The sequence below is a fragment of the Fukomys damarensis genome, unplaced genomic scaffold, assembly GCF_012274545.1.
Source record: "Fukomys damarensis isolate Sample0158 unplaced genomic scaffold, DMR_v1.0_HiC HiC_scaffold_17, whole genome shotgun sequence".
Lineage (NCBI taxonomy): Eukaryota > Metazoa > Chordata > Mammalia > Rodentia > Bathyergidae > Fukomys > Fukomys damarensis.
Genome location: NW_022900929.1, coordinates 47,125,615 through 47,138,801, shown reverse-complemented (window position 1 = coordinate 47,138,801; position 13,187 = coordinate 47,125,615). Strand labels below are relative to the sequence as shown.

Sequence of the window (13,187 nt, the reverse complement as noted above, 5' to 3'; positions counted from 1 at the left end):
GCTGGCCACGTCGAGGATTCATTAGTCAAGCAGGGTGCCCGTCACAACGGGCTGGAACTCCATTGGGGAACACATCTTGGCAATCAAATAAGACCCCGCCCCTAAAGGCGGGGCACTGCGCCAAATTCTCAAATCCCGGTAGGAGAGATCTGTTTGTCAATCAATATACGTCCCACCTCCTCTCTAGTCTTTAGGTTAAAATACTGCCGCACAGTGACGACACTCCTGCTACTCCTTTGCCCACGGGAGGGCTCTGGAACTGTAGGACGCTTGGTGATTGGCCCCTGACTACGCGACTGGAAAGTTCCAGTCTTCCGATCGCCTCACTGCAGCAGTCCGTTCTCCAGTGGCGATTGGCTCGCGAGATTGGAAGGGCTGATACCCGTTGGGTGACAGAAGTGAGCCTTGTCTCGGAACTGGCTGCCGGGCTTCCAACTAGGGAAACCCGAAGTCCTTGGAGGTCGCCATCTTGACGCTGCTGCGGGCCAACGAGCGAGCTGTTGGAAGGCAGAGGCGCAACGGGGGTAGGGTGGGGGAGTGGGTAGAGGATTTCTGGAAACTGGTTTCCTAACCAAAATAACTCCAGAAGGTGGGATTTTGCCGGAAGTGGAGGTTCTGAATGGAGCATTCCAGGAAGAAGTTTACTTTTCAATTTAACACATGGCACCCCATCCACCAGGTCTCCCCAACTATAAAGCAGAGAAGAGTTCTCACTCAGACCTACCTACAAATCCTGAGTCCTGTCATCCTGCCTAGTTTCAGTCTGTTTCTTCTCCAGTCTGGACTGATAACCTCTCAGCTTCTATCTAGGTCACCGCCCCTCCAACTTGCACCGGTACCAAACTGGCTTCCCCTTTCCTGGCCATATAAAGCTCAAAGTTCCTAACTGCAGCTTTAATCACCCAGGACCTGGCTACTTTGCGAAAATTTCCATATTCCTCCTCCTCATAGGTATACCTGACATTCAGACTATGCCTCTTTACATGCAGTCTGTCCTCAACCAAACCACTGCAAAACCTAGAATCCCCTCATGCAAAGCCCTCCACAGCGGGCCTACCTCCACTGCGCTCTTAACGGTTTTGTGCTGTCTTTCCTAAGTAAATGGAAAAGCCAGCAGGTGAGGGACAGTTCTATTTCTATTTCCACCGCCTAACAGTATGCCCAACATACAACGCATGTCCTTTTTGGATCTTTGCTGACTAAAGGATGCACTGATTGGAGATGTGCATGCCAACACCCACATCTTTAATTTCCCAGCTTCCAAGCCCTCTTTCCGACTTGGCTGTACCCTGAGACATCAATAAGTTCTGGCGCTGGCAAGGCAGGGTGCCATATTTTAGTAGAGATCTGCACATTAGAAGTAAAGAGGTGCTAGATATCCAAGAGACGTTTTTTTGTAGTTGAACCCAATACAGGTTTGAGAACCAGATTCACATGAGGCCAAGCAAAAAGTTAAACAAGCGCTCATTATACCCAACTCTTTCCCTCACCACCACCACCCCTTTTTCTCCCAATTCCTTACCTGGGGAGTTGAGGCACTTGGAGCAGAGTCACAGTCACTTAAAAGCTCCCCCGAAAATTTATCGGCCATCTCAGCTTCAGTGATCAGGGAAAACTACAAGGATGTGCACTGAAGACAAACTCTTAGTTCCCTGGAAGAAAGGTCTATTTATACTGACATTGATCTAATTTATTCAGGACTTGAGTAGGGTTGAGCTGGATGTAGTTGCACTCAGCACTCCAGGCTGAGTCAAGCCAGGTATGGTGGTGCATGACTGTAATCCCAACACCTGGGAGGCTGAGGCAGGAGAATTTCCCTGAGTTCCAGGTCATCCTGGTCTACATAGACCAAAAAAAAAAAAAAGCTCAAGTCAAGAGGATCACTGCAAGCTCCAGGACAACCTGGACTGAGGGCCAGTCTCAAAAGCAAAGAAATTTTTGGGCCATTTACTGATATTTCATTTATTTCATTTAAGCAGGACAGCTAAGGGAAATGTGGGTTTTTTAATGCCTTTGCTTTTTTTTTTTTTTTTTTTTGAAGCAGGGTCTCACTGTGTAGCTCAGGCTGGCCTTAACTCACTGTATAGTACAGGCTGGCTTTAAACTCCTAGCAGTCCTCCTACCTCAGCCTCCAAATGCTGGGATTATGGGTGTGTGCCCTCACACCTGGCTAAATCCTATTTTTATTAAGCACTTGATTTTGTAACTGGTTCTATTTTCTTGTATTATCTCATTGAATTCTCACAATAACCTAATAAATACTTTCAAAACCATAACATTTTTCTGCCATTACTGGGGACCGAACCAAGACATTCATATTGAACTACATTGTGGGCCTTTTTTAAAATTTTGAGATGAAGGGCCGGGGATTTAGCTCAGTGGTTTCACTGCCTGCCTCACAAGCACAAGAGCCAGAGTTCGATCCCCAGTACCAAAAAAAAAAAAAAATTTTTTTTTTTTGAGATGGAGACTCACTAAGTGGCTAAGTGCCCAGGCTGGGATCAAACTTGTGATTTTTCCTCCCTCAGCCTCCCAGAGTGCTGGGATTATAGGTACGTGCCACCATAGCCAGTCGAAGTCACAATTTTTTTCTAGGTAAGAAGAAAAAGGTTTAAAGATTTTGAGTACTGGGCTGGAGATTTAGCTCAGTGGCAGTGTGCCTGCTTCATAAGTGCAAGGTACTGAGTTCAATCCCTGATACAAAGAAAAAGTAGAGTACAGTAATTTGCCCAAAGCTTGGAGCTAACTAAAGATGTATAGAGAATTCAAAGCCAGTTTTCAGAATATATCAAAATTCAATAATATTTGCTTTAATATGAAAAAATTATGTATAACACAAAACTGGAAAAAATACATTTAAATCCAATAATAGACAATGTTTAAATACCACACTATTTCTTTCGTGTGAGAAACCAAGAGTGGAAATAAGGACTAAAATGTGTAATAGAAATGGGGAAATGGGAAGAAAATGGTCAATGTGAAGGGGAACAAGGGAGGAAAGAGGGAGAAAGGAAGGAAGGGACAAGAAAAAAGTGAAAATAAAAGGAAAAAGTGAAAACAGAGATGTTTGTGTTTTTGTTTTTGTAGTATGGGGGATCAAACTCGGGACCTTGTGCTTGTGAGGCAGGCATGGTACCACTGAGCTAAATCCCTGGCCAAAACAAAGATTTTGTATATAAGGAGGGAAGGGGACTTGAAGGGAGAGAGGGGATGGGAAAAAAGAGGCTGGGTGTACCATACACAGGTGCAAATTCCCTATGATAAGTGTTATCATTATGTATGCCAAAAAGGTACCAATAAACTTCTTGCTATAAAAAATAAACTAAAAATTATATCGAATCAAAATGATTTTGTAGCTAATAAAATGTTATGTGTCATAAACATGCAAAATGTCAAGACTATAAAATTCTATATAAGTATGATCACAACTATATTTAGCTGATTTTAAAAAATTGGAGACAGCCGGGTGTGGTGGTGCATGCCTGTAATCCCAGCACTCGGGAGGATGAGGCAGGAGAATCATTGTGAGTTGAAGACCAGCCTGGGCTACATAGTGAGTTCCAGGTCAGTCTCAACTACATAGTGAGACCCTGTCTCAAAAAAAAAAAAAGAAAAGAAAAATGAACTCATATAATCCTCACATCCAACTTCATGGCTGATTTTTTATTTCTCTTTTCCCACTAATCCTATCTACTAAATTTATACTAAAGTAACATCCAGATATAATTAATTTTCCATTTGTAAAAATTTAAATGCATTTACAAAGAATAAATTATCATCATGGCAATCCTGCTTCAGCCTCCTATATGCTGGGATTACAAGCATATGTCACCATGCCTGCCTACAAAATCCTTTTTATTTTTATTACTTTTTATTTTTAGTTATTTTTTGTTTTTTGTTTTGTTTTTGTGAGACAGAGGTCTCACTATGTAGTTGAGACCGACTTGGAACTATGTAGCTACCATGCCCAGCTCAAAATCCTTTTTAAAAAGCTGTCAATGTATCTCAGAGCAATAGTCCTGGATTCAATCTCAACCCCTAAAAAAATTTTTTTAATTACATGTTAAAATGATAGTATCTTTAACATACTGTGCTACACAATCACTGAAATTAGTTTTACCCATATCTTTTGTTTTTTGGAGACAGGGTCTATGTAGCCCAGGCTAGCCTGGAACTCCCAGCAATCCTCCTGCCTCAGCCTCCTAAGAACTGGGATTACAGGTGTGTGCCACCATGCCCAACTGTATTTTTTTTTTTTTTTTTTTTGGTACCGGGGATCAAACTCAGGTCCTTGTGCTTGCAAGGCAGGTAGTGGAACCACTGAGCTAAATCCGCGGCCCCTAACTGTATTTTTAATAAAATTACTAGAAAATATAAAACTACATATATGTATATATATATTTTTTACTTTTTGTACTGGGAATCAAACTCAGGACCGTGCACTTGCCAGATAGGTGCAGTGCCACTGAACTAAATCCCTGGCCCATTGCATAATTATTATTATTATTATTTTATTATTTGTGGTACTAGGGATCAAACTCGGGACCGTGCACTTGTGAGTCAGGCAGCAGAACCACTGGTCCTGCATTATATTTTTATTGCACAACACTTTATCATTTATTGGATCCTTTATCATTTACTTACCTCTTTGGGGGGTGGTGTTTTAATTTGTTTTGTTTTAAAATTTTTATTAATTTATGCTTGCAGTACATAAGGATTTATATTCATCAAGGGGAGCTGGTGCATGTACATAACACATCTTAATTTTTTTTTATGTCTCCTCCTTCCTCTCTCCCTCCCTGACAGTGTCTCTATGTAGCTTGACCTTGAACTCGAACTCTCTATCCTTCTGCCTTGGCCTCCTGCATATGGATTACAGGCATGCATCACCATGCCCTGTTACTTACCTCTATTTTAGAGCAGATCCCAATTATCTTCTAATGTGGCCTGGCCCTGCTTACATCAACTCCCTTCATCTGCCCTTGCATAGAAGCACAGTGGCCATTTAAATGTGGGCTGCTTAATTGCTGAGCACTGCAGGGCTGCTTAATAACCAGTCTGATTGGTTAATTTTCTTTAAATCCTTGTATCTGAAAAACTAGTTTTAATATATACTGTACCAGATATCACTTTCCAAAAAAATCAGAAAATATGGACAGCAAAAAAGGACAAAATAAAATTGCTCATTAAATCTACCACCCAGAGAGATAATCACTGATGAATGTTGACATATACTCTTCCAGAAATACTCAGTATACAAATCTATAGAGAGGCACATACACATATATAATTTTAGCAAATGGTGTCGTACTGTATATATATTACTTTATATTATATCTACACTATTAACATATTTTTACCTAAAAAATACAGAAACATCTTTCCATTTCAGTAAATACATTTTTCCTATTTTATTTTTCAGAGTTTTACTCAAAGTCACTTTAGCAATGAGGATTTCTCTGACCACTTTATTTAAAAATAATACCTGGAGTCAGGCGAGGGGACACAAGGCTATGATCAATCCCAGAACTCTGGAGACCCAGGCAGGAGAATCACTGTGAGTTTAAGGCAAGCCTAGGTTACATAGTGATTTCAAAACCAGCCTGGAATATATCGCAAGACCTTGTCTCAAAAAAACAAAACAAAATTAAAATCTAACTACATATTTCTTTCAATTAATTGTTTTTCATTATAGTACTCATCACTAATATATGATGAAATTTATTGATTTATCCCTCAGTAGAATGTAAGCACTATGTAGGCAGAAATCTTTCTGTTCATTTTACCTCAGTACCTAGAGTTGTGCTGAGTGTGCAGATGCTTGAATATTTGCTCCATGAGTGAATAATGGGTTAAAAAACCCAATGTTGGGCCGGGGATTTAGCTCAGTGATTCTGCAGCCTGCCTTGCAAGCGCAAGGACCCGAGTTCGATCCCCCATACCAAAAACCAAAAAAAAAAAAAAAAAACCCAATGGCACAGCATTCTATTATACTATGTCCCCTGGTTGTGTTTTTAAATTACTTATATATCTCTTCTATATTCATATTTAAGGCAGTTTTCTTTTTAAGTTTTCAAAGAAGCTATTAAGTAAAAACAATATATACAATCTGTCCATTTGTTAGAAATTGTAACTAAACGTTGTCCAACTTAGTATCAAAAGTGTCATTTGGAGAAACAGCATTCATGGAGAACTATTTGAAGGGAACACATCTGTCTGTCTCTCTGCATTGTCTAAAGTTTAGGTCTGTACTAACCCAGACCATCACAAAGCAGTCTTTGGACTAAATTGCGAAAAGCCTGATAAAACAAGTTTAAGATCTTCTGAATCTCCATTTGGCATTTCTAAAGCAAACTGGTATACAAAACTCAACATCAAATTTGCTGTTAATTGCTAACAGTGAATACTGTCTACTCTCACTAGGTGTCTTCTCCAAAAATCCACAAAACTTTTTGTCTTTCTTTCTTTTCTTTTTTTTTTTTTTTTTGAGATAGGGTCTCACTATGTAGTTGAGACTGACCTGAAACTCACTATGTAGCCCCAGGCTGGTCATTTTTGTCTTTCTTGAGTAAATGATAGAATTTAAAAGTACTGAGTGAGTCTTGTGTTTTCAAATCTGCTTTGGCCACAAAGATCACAAACAAATTCATAGACTAACTTTGGTATTTGGGGATACTGCATATTTATACAATGCTTTTCTGTGTGTTCATTTTCTTTTTGTTGTACCTTATTTGGGAGGGGGTACTGGGGATTGAACTCAGGGCCTTGAGCTTGCAAGGCACGCATGGTGCCACTGAGCTAAATCCCTGACTGTACCTTACTATATTTTGATATTCCCTTTACACTTACTTTTTTTTTTTTTTTTTGGTACTGGGGATCGAACTCGGGTCCTTGTACTTGCAAGGCAGGTGGCGGAACCACTGAACTAAATCCCCGGCCCTACACTTACTTTAAAAATCTGTATTTTCCCATTATTTTGTCTTTTGTGTATTATTGTAAGATACTGCAAATGCTTTTTGGAACTAGCTAAATATAAATCAGTCAGTTGCTCAACCAGTCATAATGTGTAAGGACAAGTGCAACAACTATCATACCTGTTATTAACTATTAAGAACATCTAAATCCACTTCTCCTACTGCCATGATCACCAAGCCACTCTCTGATTTCACTACAGCTTTTCCTGTAGATGTTTCCTATAGAGAATGGAAAGGTAACACTGGATTCAATTATGTATGTATGTATGTATTTATTTATTTTTGAGACAGGGTCTCACTATGCAGTTCAGGCTGACCTTGAACTCACTATGTAACTTGAACTCATGCCAATCCTCCTGCCTCAGCCTCCTGAGTGCTGGGATCACAGGCATACACCACCATGCTTGGAGGTGATTTAATTATACTGAATTGCTGAAAGTAATTATATTCCTCACAAGTTAACACAAAACCCAAATACCAATTTATTGCACTGGATTACAGAAAGATTAGGAATTTCCTCTTGAATTTAGAATTAGGATCACTATTCCTGTCACACCATTTTGATGTGGTACAAAGAGATGAGCTGAATAATCCTAAAGATTCTAGCTAGTTTAGTGGTTTGCACTCAAATGGCTGAAACCAAATGTCTTAGGGGATCAGGCAAGGAAACAGGGTCTCCATTTTTACCAGACCTATTTTAAGTATGAAGTACGCATCAAGGAAAAATATTCATTATTGCACATTTCTGATTAGAGGTCAAACTGCAGCTGGGGAGTTGACTTCACACAAAGATTTTGGGTGTTTTTTGTGTTTTTTTTTTTCTTTTTTGGGGGGGGTACCAGGGATCAAACTCAGGTCCTTGCGCTTGCAAGGCAGGCACCAGAACCAATGAGCTAAAATCCCCAGCCCTTGGGTGAGTTTTTTGTGTTTAGGTGTGTGAATATCTGTCCCAAAGTACCATATACCTGCACCCTCTTCAGGCTCAGGTTGGCATAGGTGGGGCTCTTCACTTTGAATATCTGACAGGGTTGGGGTGAGGTGAGGAAGATGAGGAAACAACTCTTGATTTTTTTGGGGGGATACCAGGGATCGAACTCAGGTCCTTGTGCTTGCCAGGCAGGCAGAGGAACCACTGAGCCAAAACCCCAGCCCTTGATTTATTTTTTATTTTTTTTTATTTTTTTAATCTCAACACCTGCCCAGATCGCTATAACTCTTAAGTCTTGCCCTTAGCAGGTCATGAAGAAATGATTGAATGGAAGAAAGTTCTGACCCCAGACTATAGTGTATAGAAGTCACAAAACCCTGTTCAGTCCTTCTCATTAAACTTTTGGGCTTTATTTATTTATTTATTTATTTTTAATACCACCATTACATATTACACAAAAATAAAAGTCAAATGAACTTGGTATTTATAAATTATTAAATAAAAATACAGGAATATATATTTATATTTATAGAGCTTTTTCTTTTCTTCTAAACTAACCAAATCTGTTCTCCTGCCGTTTTATGATTTAAAAAAGTAAAATAGTGTATGTATGCCCTAGAATAAGTGGGGAGTAGGATTAATAATTGCAGGACTGAGTTGCCCTACTTCTGCTCCTTCCTTGGCCTAAGCAAAGTTCTTATTTGTCCCTTTGGGCTCCAGAGAGCAAGAAATACCTCTCCACCTATTTACTCTTTGAAAAATGGGAATTACACTTATTTCCCTCATTTTAAAAAAGTGAAATAGATTTAAAAATTGGGAGCCATACTCAGCCTTCTTGGCCAAGAGCTAATCCCAAGGAACTATATGGCTCTAGAAGAGTCCCTAGTTTTCCCTGACAGAAGTCACTGGGGTTTCCACTGCCCTCCAAACTAAGAAGGGCAGGACAGGTCAGCACTGCCCTCTGTGATCCCATCCTAGCTACGCTTCTGGGAAACCAGACCAAGCCCTTTATCCTCTCAGAAAACAAACTCTTCTTCCACCCAGGTGTGAAGGTCTCAGAACAGGGCATTTCAGTCAGCTCTCCTGACCATGGTCCTTGCTACCCCTGTTTGCTAAAGGTCCCCAGGAATGCTAACACGGACAGGCATCCTGTGGTAGAGGGGAAGTTCGAAGAGTCTGCCCCAAACCTGGGAGAGCACAGGTTCCAATTGGAAGTGATGGTCTGGTAAGTGGTTTTCCAACTTTTTTTTTCAGCAGCAAACCCCTTAATGCAAATAAAATCTTACCCTGAACCCCGATATATAAAACAGCGACATGGGGAGTTGTTCTGTTTGAGGGAAAGTTCAGAGCCTGCTCAGCCCCCGCACCCCTTTCATCTCCCCAAGGACTCCTGAGGCAACCCCTAGGACACTTTGGGGTTCTGCCAAGCAGTTTGAAAACCACCGGCCTAGCTTGTCCTGAGGAAGTCAGAGACCCCACCCCACCCCAACTGCTTGCCGAAGACTGGCTCTTGAGTTTCTGGTATCAGCGTACTCACCCAGTGGCACATGCAGTCTTCCACCTCCCCCATGAATACCATTAAAAAGTACAGCCCTCTTTCAAAAGCAAAGGTCTGGACTAAACCTGAGGCCAATTTGGTCCCACATTCTAGTACAGTTGTCTATGTTGCCACATTCTGGGACCAAGTGAAAATCTCCAAGAAGCATCAACTGTGGTCGAGCTAAGCTGATCATTGCTTAGAATTGTGGGCAGAGTTCTAGAGCACTGTGAATGAAGTCAGCATTGGAGAGCAGCAATTTTAGCACCTCGAAAAGTGCAGCAGTGTGTCTGGCTCAGGGCATGCATTTGGAGTGAATCATTTCTTCCTCGAGAGTAAAAGCTATAGTTTGAATTTGTTCTAAAGGACTGTGAGTTCTAAAGTTAGCATCCTCAGACTCTGAGGTACAAGTAACACCCATGCAAACAGCGTAGCTTCAAATGAAACAGAAATGCTTCTAGGTCATGGTAGGTACTCTAGAACCCATACCCCTGGCCCCTCATAAAGCAGCACGGAAGCCCACCACACAGAAGAGGCCAGTCATGGAGTACCTGTCACCCTCACACCCATGGGGCTCAGAGCTGAAATGGTCCTCTCAAGACATGGACAGTCTTAACTGAGACAGAGTGAAGAACCCACACTGTTTTTGAGGCCAGCATTTGTCTACATCCTCAAAAGGAAAATTAGAGCCCCAATTTAGAGTTTAAATTCAGGCAAAGAGGTCCCAGAGATAGGGAACACTTTAGGCACCATCGTGCCCCAGTGGGAGGGGAGGGTGGCAGGCAGACCCAGCTACCGAAGCCCCCACCCACCCAGGCTCCACAGCCTTGCCCTTCTGTCAGAGCCCAGGAGGCAGCAGCAAGTGCACAATGCACAAGGAAGGGGGTTGATGAAGGAACAAGGCCAGCTGCAGAGCTGCTCTTCTCTCCAAAGCCCAGCCAAAAACTTTCTGCAGAGGAGAGCCAGCACCCTCAGTCTGGATACAGTGTTTCTCCCTCAGCCTTGAGACTTCAGGAAAAGGGGAAGGGGAAGAAGGGACTGGGAGGAGCGGCCAAGGGCTGTCCCTTGCTGCCAATGCAAGAGGCAATATTTTCTCCTTTCAGAAGCTCACCACCACCAGATCAAATGAACAGCCCAGCATGCACATGCACACGCGTGTCAGAGAGCTGACAGCCACAGCCACCTCCCCCAATCACCTAAGAACCCCAAGCTTCCATTTCAAAGAGATGAGCCCTCCAGGTTCCTCAAATCCCACTCATCCAATGGAGGCGCAATTCCTTATGCAAGTCCACCTTCCTCAGGGCTGCAAACCAAGCTCCAGGTAGTTTCCTGTGCATGACCTATAGCGATGATCCCTCCCACCTCCCCCCACCCACACCCCCGGAATGACTCCACCCCCTGGCCCCTCCCTAAAACATTCCCCAGGGTCTCCAGCTCACTCTTCCAATTCTGCCTGGCATATTCAGCTCCCTCCCCTTCTACCTTTCCCCTGCCCTGCCCTGTTGCATGTCCATCCATTCACCCCACTTCTTCTAAGGGCATTCTCTGTTCTGTTTCTATTCTCCCAGCCACACCTAGCCCCTCCTGGCCTTGGCCTTTTTCACTTGCTAGCAAAAAAGGCCCCTACAGTTACCAGGGCCCCCAGTGCCACGGCCCCTGTCAGCACTGTCCTCACTGATGCCCAGTTCCCCTCCCGCAGACGCCGCGCCTCCTCCAGGGCCCCGTCCCCGTATAGAGCTGTGAACTCCGCCTGTGGGAGAGAAGGGAAGTAGGAGAGAAAGAAGGAGAAAGGGATATCAGGAGAGGAAAGAGTGGAGAGAAGAGGAGAGGAAGAGTTCCAGTTCCATCCACTGTGAGCACTACCCCATTCCCAGCTTGTCTCCGACTTCAGAGCTCTGCTGACTGCAAACCCCTCCTTGCCCCGAGTTCCTTGCCAGCTCACTTGTGCTCTCTGACTTAAGTAAAATCCATCCTTTCCTTGGCACAAAATGTCTACTCAGAACTGGCATCCTCTGCCAAGGCCTGCCCAACATCACCCATCCCTGAGCCTCCCCACCTCCCATGCCATGTGTGCTCAGGCGTAACACCTTTGGACTGCAGGCACTCCTTGAGTGCCATGCATTCTCTCCTCTGCTTGGGCCCATGAGCCCATCCAGTGATGACTGCATGGCAGCCCTGGAGTGCAGAGTCCAATGTGATGCTCACAGTGAGGGCATCTTAGTCTGACTCCACCTAAAGAGTCTGCACCCCCATGCCTCCTTCCCAGCACAGCTGCCCCAGCCGCCAATCGGAGCCCCCATCTTCCCCCGGAGATCAGTTTTGCAGAGGGATGTGCAGAGCAGCAATTGAGAAGCTTCTTACCCAGCCCCCACTGCTGTGGATCCAGTCGGCCAGGCGTGTCTCCAGATAGGCCACCATCCACTCCTGCACTTGGCCCACCAGTGGTTCCATCTCTTTGTTGACACTCTCAGCACATAGGGCAGCCCCAAAGACAAAGAAGGCCACAAGACGGCCCCAGTTGGGGCCCCCTTGGAAAAGTTCGTCGGAGACCTGGGTGAAGCGTTGCTGGGCCGAGCCAGGGGTCACATGCAGCTGAGCAGCGAGATCAGAGAAGGTGCGCCGGAAGCGTGTCTCGAACTCATCTCCAGCTGCCCGCATGGCTTGGTGCAACGGGTCAGCTGCTGGGCCCTCCCCAGGGCCAGCTCCACAGACATAACCCTTCTGCCTCAGCTTATAGCCTACAAAGTCAGCCACCAGAGCCCGTGTGTCTGGGGCCGAGGCTGGGGTCGCCATCCGGGCGGCTGTATGGGACAAGGATGAGACTGGCATGAATACGAGGGAGGTATGGACAGGGACCCAGAGGGGGATTTCCAGTCTGGCCAACCCAAGTACGGTGTGATGGGGGTCAGGGGTGAGGGGTGGGAGGGTGAGACTACTGGGAAAGGCAGGCAAGAACAAGAGATTTATGTCATGGTGTGGGCCAGGACACGAGGGGCTGGCCAGTACATTTGGAACATTCCAAATTAGATGTAAAACAAGAATATTTTAGTTTTAAATACTTCAGATTCTTTTTAAAAGACAAAAACCAGCTCTAAGGCATCCTGACACCCCCTCCCCCACCCCACCGGCAGCAGTGAACATCTTTTTGGCTACAGGAAGGGGCTTACTTAGGTCCTCCCCAGAAGCAAGAAGTGGCGACAGGGAGGGGACAGGGCTGAAGAGAAAGGTGGGGAAAAGCAAGGGCTTCCCAGGACAGAGAAAATAATGACACTCACCCAGCCTGGATGGCAGCTCTTAGGACCCAGTGCTGGTGGCAAGGAGCCCCCAGCTGGGGCCTTTCATCCTCCCGGCCAGCTTGGAGTCCTGGAAAGAGGAAAGAGATCAGAACTGGGCAGGAATCAGAGTCTGGCCTGAGAAGCAAAGGGTTACAGCTCCTGGGACCAGGCCTTCTGCCCCCCAACGCTCTACCAGCTGTGTGGCCGAATCCATGTTTCACGACTGTCCTCCTGGGAAACCCAGAGCCAAGGGCTTCCTGCCGACACCATCCTATTCTCGGTTCCCCCCAATGCAGCCCAAAGGCCCAGCTCCTCTTTTACCCCCACCCTCAGCACGGCTCCAACCCCGCCCGCCTGCCAGGTTAGGGATCTCACGGGTCAGGCCGCCGCCGGGATCCAGGCCGTTTCCTGGTGCAGGAGCTGGGAGGGAGGGAGGAAGGGAGGAAGGGAGGGAAGGAAGGAGGGAGGGGGGG

The 13,187-nt window shown here is 44.7% G+C and overlaps 1 protein-coding gene across 2 annotated transcripts in view; it reads right to left on the bottom strand.

Moving 5' to 3' along the window:
• The window catches only part of LOC104871706 (bcl-2-like protein 2), a 17,511-nt gene extending 4,330 nt beyond the window's left edge, over positions 1 to 13,181 (bottom strand). The window contains exons 1-4 of one of the 2 annotated variants that reach the window (XM_010637767.1): positions 13,090 to 13,181; positions 12,715 to 12,802; positions 11,801 to 12,240; positions 10,824 to 11,189 (exon numbers count right to left, since the gene is read on the bottom strand). In XM_010637767.1, coding sequence (XP_010636069.1) covers positions 11,040 to 11,189; positions 11,801 to 12,232 — 582 coding nt within the window. In that variant the 5' untranslated portion in view covers positions 12,233 to 12,240; positions 12,715 to 12,802; positions 13,090 to 13,181 and the 3' untranslated portion in view covers positions 10,824 to 11,039. Of the gene's footprint in view, positions 1 to 10,823; positions 11,190 to 11,800; positions 12,241 to 12,714; positions 12,803 to 13,089 lie in introns of those variants that run through there. The other variant, XM_033765075.1, reaches the window with a different exon arrangement.
• Between the last annotated feature and the right edge of the window lie 6 nt (positions 13,182 to 13,187).